The 8,811-nt window shown below is 47.6% G+C and overlaps 1 protein-coding gene across 4 annotated transcripts; it reads right to left on the bottom strand.

Moving 5' to 3' along the window:
• Positions 1 to 232: 232 nt before the first annotated feature.
• Positions 233 to 7,075, bottom strand: LOC113927564 (40S ribosomal protein S10). Of its 4 annotated transcripts, none has more exons than XM_027603478.1 (6): positions 6,938 to 7,075; positions 5,949 to 6,098; positions 5,551 to 5,722; positions 3,719 to 3,796; positions 1,180 to 1,235; positions 233 to 323 (listed from the first exon to the last, which is right to left on the bottom strand). In XM_027603478.1, the coding sequence occupies exons 2-6, from the start codon at positions 6,096 to 6,098 to the stop codon at positions 282 to 284; spliced, it is 498 nt and encodes a 165-aa protein (XP_027459279.1). In that variant the 5' UTR covers positions 6,938 to 7,075; the 3' UTR covers positions 233 to 281. The 4 variants fall into 4 exon arrangements, with proteins under 4 accessions (XP_027459279.1, XP_027459281.1, XP_027459280.1 ...); XM_027603480.2 differs by lacking the exon at positions 6,938 to 7,075 and adding an exon at positions 6,687 to 6,926; XM_027603479.1 differs by lacking the exon at positions 6,938 to 7,075 and adding an exon at positions 6,281 to 6,433.
• Positions 7,076 to 8,811: the final 1,736 nt, after the last annotated feature.

Raw genomic sequence — 8,811 nt, 5'->3', positions numbered from 1 at the left:
CTCCAACTACCCCGCAGAACAGAAACCACACTGGACGGAACTCTGCGGGGCAGCATGTGCTGAACACAGGGCCTGCGCCAGAGCCAAGTACTGCGACCCTAACAGCCACATGTGAGACCACCCTGCATGAGGACAACTCCTTCACAAAATCCAGTCTTGCCCTGTTTACATTCTGATCCTTCTATCATTCCTGTTCAGGCCACATAATGCAAACCAAACAGGACACACAAGATTAATTTTTTTCTGGCTACAAATTTATTCAACACAAAACATCTCCAACTTTACTGAGGTGGCTGACCACGTCCGCGACCAAATCCGCCTCTCTGCAAGAGAAAACAGACATCATCAGCATTAGCAGCACGCCGGGCAGCGGGCCTCATTACAACAGGACACGGCCCCCAACGTAAGGCTCAAGAGCTCAGGCCATAAATCCCAGCCCTGCCTCTTACTACGAGGACACGTTCACCTCCCAGGCTGGTTTCCACATTGGAAAAATGGGAATATGGATACCCACTCAAGAGTGTGTTTACGCACACACACGGGCGCACGGGCGCACTCCCAGCACAGGCCAACACCTTGTGCCTGCCACACACACCTCCTTTCCACAAACGAGGCCGCAGACAACACCTGTCTGCTGTGAAGACCTGCCACAGGACAGTTGTTGCTGCCAACAGTGCTAGGCCTGCCCCCGTGCCAGGCACTTTACCTAGATTCATCTCACAAGTACCTGACATAGCTACTATCGTAACGTCTACTTTAAGGATGAGGAAACGGGCACGGAGGGTATGTGCCCAATATCACACCATCTGAAGAAGATGAAGGACCAGACTCCAGCCATCTTGGTTCTAGAGCTTAATCTCTAGTTTGTAGTTCTTAACCCTAAGTCTTAGTTCATGAAATTAAGGGAGTCACAATTATCATGCTCATTAATGAAGAAACCACCACTATGCACATGTAGTATTGATTTGGGGGACTCATTTCAGTAATTTACGTAATTATAAAAGTTTGCATGCTGTATCTTAACGTAAAAACTCTTGAAATTCATTTTTTTTGGGGGGGGGGACTACTGCCAACAAGGGGTGGGACCCACCACACTGTATGGTATCCCTAAAATTTGCAGACCCCCAGGGCCATGGCCAGAACAATGACTGTCTATAGAGAGCCAACAGGGATACTCACAAACTGGAACTCAGTTGCTGACCCAGCCCCAGCCTCAGCTTTCTTGTCGGCACCAGCTGGAAGGAGAAACACCAATGCAGTCATCATATGTTATGATCTATTACACACCAAAGGAAGACAAGTCTCCAGCCCAATTCTGCAGGAAAAGCCCTGTCACCAAACGTACCCCATGAAGTACAAGTAAATTACACCCAGTGGTGGGAAACCCCCTGTGAACACTTCTGCCCCCTCCCTCTCCTGGGTCAGCTTTCCTTAAGTCATCCTTCCAAACTCACAGCCCAAACTATCACCTCTCCTCCAGGAAGGCTGCCCAGACCACAAGGCCTGGATTACGTGCCCCTCTATGGCCCAAGAAGACCCTCATTCCCATCGAGCGACTTACATGCTTCAGATCAGCATCTAGCTTACAGAGGAAGAGATAAAGGACACAAAGGCCCACAGGAGCGAAAAGCAACCTTGTCATGATCACAGTAAACAAGTAAGATGAAAGGTCCAGTGCTGCCCTGACCTGTATGGCAACCACTAGTCCAAACTGAGGAGTGTGCAAAATACATGTAAAATGTCAAGATTTCTGAGAATGCAAAACATCTCATTAATGTGTATAAAAATTACATGTTAGGGCGCCTGGGTGGCTCAGTCGTTAAGCGTCTGCCTTCGGCTCAGGTCATGATCCCAGGGTCCTGGGATCGAGTCCCACATCAGGCTCCCTGCTCAGCGGGAAGCCTGCTTCTCCCTCTCCCACTCCCCCTGCTTGTGTTCCTGTTCTTGCTGTCTCTGTCAAATAAATAAATAAAATCTTAAAAAAAAAATTACATTTGAAAATAACATTTTAAAAAATATACTGGATTTGGGGTGCCTGGCTGGCTCAGTTGGTAGAGTTTGCAACTCTTGATCTTGGGGTTGCAGGCCTGAGCCCCATGTTGGGTGTAGATCACTTAAAAATAAAATCTTAAAAAATAATAGTACAATAAACTCTACTGGATTTAAAAAATTACTGCTGTAAACTACTTCCACGTGCTTTAGGTGTGGCCAATAAGAAATGTTGTGGTTCACGGGGCGGGGGGGGGGGGGCGGGTGGTGACAGCACCATCAGGGAGCGTAGTCTCGGTAAATCTTGTTCAATGGGGTCTCCCTTTGGCCCATTTCAGACCACACCCACTATTAGGGTCTTGTCCCCTCACTCCCCTGCGCCCCCAACAGGCAAGCTACCCATGTCTCCAACCTTTGTTCAGGCTGCTTTCACCTGAAATGCTCATCCCCCCTCAACTCGGGGACCCCTCGGGCCCAGGCCCAACCTCACATCCTCTGGAGAATGACTCCCTGACGATTCCCCATGTGCTGTGACTTCTAATAAAGCAAACCGTTAACTTTCTCTGAACCGAGAGGCTGTTTATTGGAAAAATTCTTTCTTACAATCCAGTAACATACTCAGGTCAAGTGCTCGTTTCTATTTCACGGTTCAAGAATCAGGAACCATGACAAGAAGACAGGCTCGAGTGGAAGAAGTTGATGAAAATTCCCCTTAATACTTTGCCTTCCTATCATAATTAATTGCTTCTCAACAAAGACATGGACTCTCTAAAAAAATCCCAAGCCCTGGGACACCTGGGTGGCTCAGTCGGTTAAGCACCTGCCTTTGGCTCAGGTCATGATCCCAGGGGCCTGGGATGGAGCCCCACATCAGGCTCCTTGCTCAGCTGGGAGCCTGCTTCTCCCTCTGCCTGCCGCTCCCCCTGCTTGTGCTCTCTGACAAATAAGTAAAATCTTAAAAACAACAACAACAAAAAACCCAAGCCCTACCATGGCCCACAGAGCTATGAGACCTCCATCTTCTGACTCTCCTGCTGTCTTCTGGTTCAGAGAGCCACTGGCTGACTCCTTCCTTCAAGTGTTTGCTTAAATCGCACTTAGGCAGCTTTCCCTGAAAACCCCACCGAAAATTGCACTGTGCATCCCCCTGCTTGAATTTTTCCCTGTAGCACCCCAGGCCACGGACATATTATATACTCAGTTTTGCTTACCAGTTTCCTACTACTAAAACGCAAGTTCAATGAGAAAGCTCGTCTGTTATACATATTACTGTCTCTCTAGCTCCTAAAGCAGTGCCTGGCAAGTCAGATACTCAATATATATTGACTGAACGAACAAACATCTGTTATTCCAAGTCAATGCAAACACCTGCTGTTTAAAAACAAGATCCTGAACTATTTTTTAAGAAAACAACAAAGATAATTTAAGTGGGCGCCCTCGAGGAGCTTGCAACACAGGAACAAAACCACAAAACTAAGAAGGGCATGTTGCTTTCTTAGAAATTTTCAATTTTGCCCTGGTTCAAGGTCTTCTGTGTCCCCAGTGAAGAGGGCTTTTCTCCTAATCCCATCCATCAAATCCATGTACAAGGCAAGAAACATAAAGGACTCCAGCTAAAGATGACCTGAAGACTGAGACCAAGAATCTTTCCTGTCACTTTGGCACTTTCAAGGGCTAAGCCCCAGAGATTCTCCCCCAACGCCCCTGACAGAGATGACACATTACTCACGGGGCACAGCGCTTCGTCTGTAGGTGTCTCTGTCAGCTTCCCCTCGTGTGAGTCTTGCAGGTCGCTCTCCCTCCAGACCTATACAAATTAAACCACACTGTGAATGTAGGGCAATGTGGGAACTCTGTTCCCTTCGGGCCAAGAAAAGTGGGAATTGCTCTCCTATTCTCACTGGCAGCAACTTAGTTATGATGGCATAAAGGGGACAGAACTCTTGGACCCAGAGCTGTCAGCTAGAAATTTTGTCATCACTGACACTGGCTTCTTAAAAGTCTAGGAGAACACTCAATTAAAATGCTACCCATCTGCAAAAAGATTGCTTTTTTCTATTGTATTTCTCAACACAGATATTTTCCAATTACTCGGCAAATTAAGCAATCCAACCGTTTCTACAAACACCTGAATAGCCAAAATTTTGAACTTGACCCATCTCTGAAATGGAAAATCTCCTGTGCAAACAGGAAAGGAGGCACCATAAGCTGAAAGCCCCACCTCCAGCAGTCAGTGTATAAATACAGAGGCCAACAAGAGTCCTTTAGTTGCCCTGGGCTTCTCCACACACCTCACTAGGCTGTGGGATATATATATGAAAGCAGACTAAAAAGCTTTTAAAACATTCCCATAAACACTGGAAGTTTAATCTGGTATTCTACCTAGTTACCATGGAATTTTACTTCGAGTCTACATGATTAAATATAGACTGTACTTGATTTTGAACACAGGTTTGAACTCCATGGGTTCACGATTCCTTTTTCAATTAACTACTGTATAGTAGTAGAGCAAATATATTTACTTAAGATTTTCTTAATATTTTCTTCTTTATTGTAAAAATATCAATCAACCATTTGTTATCAGTAAGACTTCTGGTCAACAGGCTGTTAATAGTTTTCAAAAAATCCAAGTTACACATGGATTTTGGACTATGGGGGTAGGGATAGGGTTGGGGATGGGGACAATGAAGACACAGGCACCCTGACCCCTAAGCTGTTCCAGGGGCCAACTATATATTTTTTAAGTATGAGAAGTTAGATTGAACCTGTAGGGAATGGCTAAAATAAATGCTAGGTCCCATCTATGCCAACCAAATCAGAATCTGTGAGGGTGCAGACAATGGAATCCCCCCTCCCCCGGCCAACGAGGGATTCCAAGATGCAGTGGAGAATCTCTGCTCTACAGATACATAATCCCACCCAACAAGCCTCTCTCCAGGAGAACCCGGACAGTCTAGTGATTGTCTGTTTTTAGGAATCTCTGCACCTCATCACCGAAGTCCACAAACTGCTCTTCCTACAAAGTTCCTGTGACAAGTTCTTTCAGAACCAAAGGAAAGAGAACCATAACCTTGACAAACTGCAACTGTGAGCCAGCCATGATCTTGAGCCAGAATGTAATTCACCATCCCCGCCCCCCGCACAAGCACATCCTTTCTCCCCTATTTGACTTTTGATTATTTTTGCTCCCATCGCCAAGAAACTCTAGAGTTAAACTCTCCATTTCTCTCACATGTGGTAAACAGCTTTGCTCTGTCCCGTAAAAGTTACTCAATGCTCAACCACATGTGCCTGGACGAAGATTATATTGTGTGTTTAATGGCATCTCCCAGGATGGCCCAAAGACCTGACCTGATTGTGGTTTCCATGACAACTCCCATGCGAGGGGACAAAGGTCCCAGGACTTGGCCCAGGTCCTGCATGCCAGAGCCCCCTCTAAAGCGGACACCAATGGTGTATTGTGAGACCTCTTCTGTCTGATCCTCCCTCCCCCCACTTTCACGGATACCCTTCCCCAAAGAAAGAGCAGCTTCAGTGCAGGACTTCATCTGGGCAACATACCTTTGGGCCGTGGTCGGCCAGTCTCAGGGCGGCTGCGGCGCAGAGTAGCAGGCACAATCTCGGGGGGCAGGTGGAGGTAATCACGGAGATACTGGATGCCCTCGTTGGTAAGGTACCAGTAGAAATGTCTCCAGGCAAACTGTTCCTTTACGTACCCTCGTGATTTGAGAGACTGGAAGACAGAACACGACTGTCAAGACGTAACCAGAGGCTCAAATCTAGAAACTCCGTGCAAAAGGCAGCTAAATTGCATAGACAAGTTTTCACGGTGTATCTACCTCAGCGCCCTTCAAGGCAGCAAGCAGCTCTGGCTGTCCTGACCTCTCCTTGGAATCTGCCTCGGACATTTAGTGGAAAATCCCTCCATCTGCACCCCACTCGAGCAGCCCCCAGGCTACCTGCATGGCTTTCATGACGTGAAGGTTGGGCACATTCTTGTCTGCCAGCTCAGGATGTTTGGGCATGTGGACATCCTTCTTGGCCACCATCACTCCCTCCTTGAAAAGGAGTTCATAAATGGCAATTCGGTTCTTCTTGGGCATCAACATCTGGAAGGAAGCGTATCATCAAGAGCATTTCTGAGCAATGGAGCCAGGGTCCAGCAACCAAGTTCAGGACCCCAGAACGACCCCCACGGAATCACTGTCCAATGGGCTGAAACCTCAAACCACATCGTAGAAAACATGCAGGGAGAACTTCAAACCCTGCAAAACTGAAAGCCGCCAGTTACCTTCCTTCATCCCGCAAAGGCGCTTGAGAAGAAAGTTGCCATGATGTTTAACCAAAACAGGAGCAGGGTTACTGTTCGCTCCAGACTTCGTTCTCACACCCACAGAAGTATAACGTGGGGGCGGGGGCCGCAAACCCTGTATTCCCGGAGCACGGGGGGGCATATCAGCAACGGTACCCTGCGCGGAACGGCGCGACATACTTTGAGGGACGCAGGGAGGGCCTGGGGGAGAGCCCTCCATTCTTGACAGGCCGCTGACCCCAAACCAAAGGGCCAAGGCCTTCGCACCCTCATCTCCCGCCACTCTTCCCCCAAACTAGAGCTCCAGGGCCAGGCAAGGAGACGGCCTGGGGTGAGGAATTCCGTATTAAACAAAAGCGAGCAAGCGGGGCGCAGTCTCCCTAACCTTGCCGAAAGAGTCGCCGCGACACAAGGGCTTCAATCCTCCCCTCCTCGGCCTCTGCCAACGGGCCGCCAATCTTCTACCAGCGCCCCACTACTCCCCGAAGTGCGCCCCCGGCCCCTCACTACTCAGAGATGGGCGTGCGGGGAGCGGGAGAGTGGTTCCCCCGCCCCGACCCCGGGGAGGAGCGGCGACTACGACAGCTGGAGAGCCAGGATGGACGCCGATGCCACCCGGACCGAGGAGAAACTCACCTCGGCAGCTTCTATGTCCGGGGCCGGAGCTGGAAAGGAAGGGGCATGCGCGGCGCGCCGCGGCGTCTCTTCCGGGCTGGCGTGCTCCGCCCCCCCTCGAGGACCCGCGGACTGCCTGGGGTGGCCTCGGCGCTGCCTGAGAGGGGGCCGCGGCGGACCTTGACCTCTCTGGCTACACACGCACGTGGGAGCCGCCGCTGGAACCTGTGAGCCTGCGTGCTTGGTGGGAAAATGGTTACTCTTATGCTTGGACAGGCACTTTTGATACACGCTACTTCTTTATTTCCCAGCGATAACTTATAAGTATGGAAGTAGTAGCTGTTCTTTAGGCGGGGAGAGAACATACAGACAGAACAATAACAATAATAAAAGAATAAAACAGAATCCTGTACGCTAAAGATAATGGCCATTAACATTTTGGTGTCTGTTCTTCCAAACTCAAACGCACCCAAGCAAATATATGTATGTATTGGACAAGAATGGGATGTTTTGCGTGTACGTTATGTAAGATGTGGTTGGTGACCTGTGTTTTTCCACTTACCAATACATCGTGAATCTCTTTTCATGTTAATTAATACCTACAATTATAGTAACGGTAGTCCGCTGGTGGATAGTTTAATCAACACTCTGGATATATATTTTTAAAACCCTTTACTATTATAAGTAACAATACCACACACGTATTTGCACAATTGTCCAGTATTTTCCTTAGGATACGTTCCTGAAGTTGTAATTACTGAGTAACAAAGCACATATTTTTACATATTTGACACAGTCTACATTGACTTCCAGAAGGCGTTATCATTTTCATTCTAGTCAGCAGTACTAACAAGGCTCACTTCCCCCATTAACCCTGCTGGGATTGGATAACTTTTTTTTAAGATTTTATTTATTTATTTGTCAGAGAGAGAGAGAGCACAAGCCGGGGGAGCGGCAGGCAGAGAGAGAAGCAGGCTCGCTGCTGAGCAAGGAGCCTGATGTGGGGCTCCATCCCAGGACCCTGAGATCATGACAGAGCAGAAGGCAGACACTTAACTGACTGAGCCACCCAGGCTTCCCTGGATAATATTCTTACTCATTAAATGTCAGTCTGATAGATAAGAAATATTAATTTCATTGCTCTTTTTTTTTTTAGATTTTATTTATCTATTTGACAGAGAGAGAGGGATCACAGGAGGGAGAGAGAGAGAGGGAGAAGCAGGCTTCTTGTGGAGCAGGGAGCCTGATGCGGGGTTCGATCCCAGGACCCTGGGATCATGACCCCAGCCAAAGGCAGACGCCCAACGACTGAGCTACCCAGGCACCCTTCATTGCTCTTTTAATTCACTTTCCTTGATTACTTCTGTGGCTCAGCATTTGTATTCCTTCTTTTATAAATTGTTCATTTCCGTGATCAGTTTTCCTACTGAAACTTTCTTCCTATTGATTTGAAATCACTCTTTACATATGAAAGCTATTAATCCTTTGTCACATACTTTTTTTTAAAGATTTTTTTATTTGAGAGAGTGTGTGAGAGAGAGAGAGAGCACAAGCAGGGTGAGGGGCAGAGGGAGAAGCAGACTCCCCACTGAGCAGGAAGCCCAACGCAGGGCTCGATCCCTGGACCCTGAGATCACGACCTGAGCTGAAGGCAGATGCTTAACCAACTGGAACCCAGGCACCCCAGTCACATACTTTTTCAAGAATTTCCCCCATTTTTTCATTTGTCTTGATTTTCATGGTATTTGGAAGTAGAAGTTTCACATTTCTTTATATCCAAATCTTTATGGTTTCAGACTTTGGTACAATGCTTAAAAAGTCACTCAACATCTCAAGATTATAGAAATATTCACCTAGTTTTTTCAAGTATTTTTTTGTGGTCTTATTTAAAAATA

This window comes from Zalophus californianus, chromosome 7, assembly GCF_009762305.2.
Source record: "Zalophus californianus isolate mZalCal1 chromosome 7, mZalCal1.pri.v2, whole genome shotgun sequence".
Classification (NCBI taxonomy): domain Eukaryota; kingdom Metazoa; phylum Chordata; class Mammalia; order Carnivora; family Otariidae; genus Zalophus; species Zalophus californianus.
The sequence above is the reverse complement of the archived record's forward strand: the minus strand, read 5'-3'. Positions and strand labels throughout refer to the sequence as shown.

What these genes read in the sequence shown, in the direction of transcription:
- LOC113927564 (XM_027603478.1), bottom strand. Translation starts at nt 6,098, where the DNA reads ATGTTGATGCCCAAGAAGAACCGAATTGCCATTTATGAACTCCTTTTC. An exon ending in ACGTCATGAAAGCCATGCAG is followed by an intron (nt 5,723 to 5,948) that starts GTAGCCTGGGGG and finishes TCTGTCTTCCAG; the next exon opens with TCTCTCAAATCACGAGGGTA. An exon ending in CAGCAACTGAGTTCCAGTTT is followed by an intron (nt 324 to 1,179) that starts GTGAGTATCCCT and finishes TTTCTCTTGCAG; the next exon opens with AGAGGCGGATTTGGTCGCGG.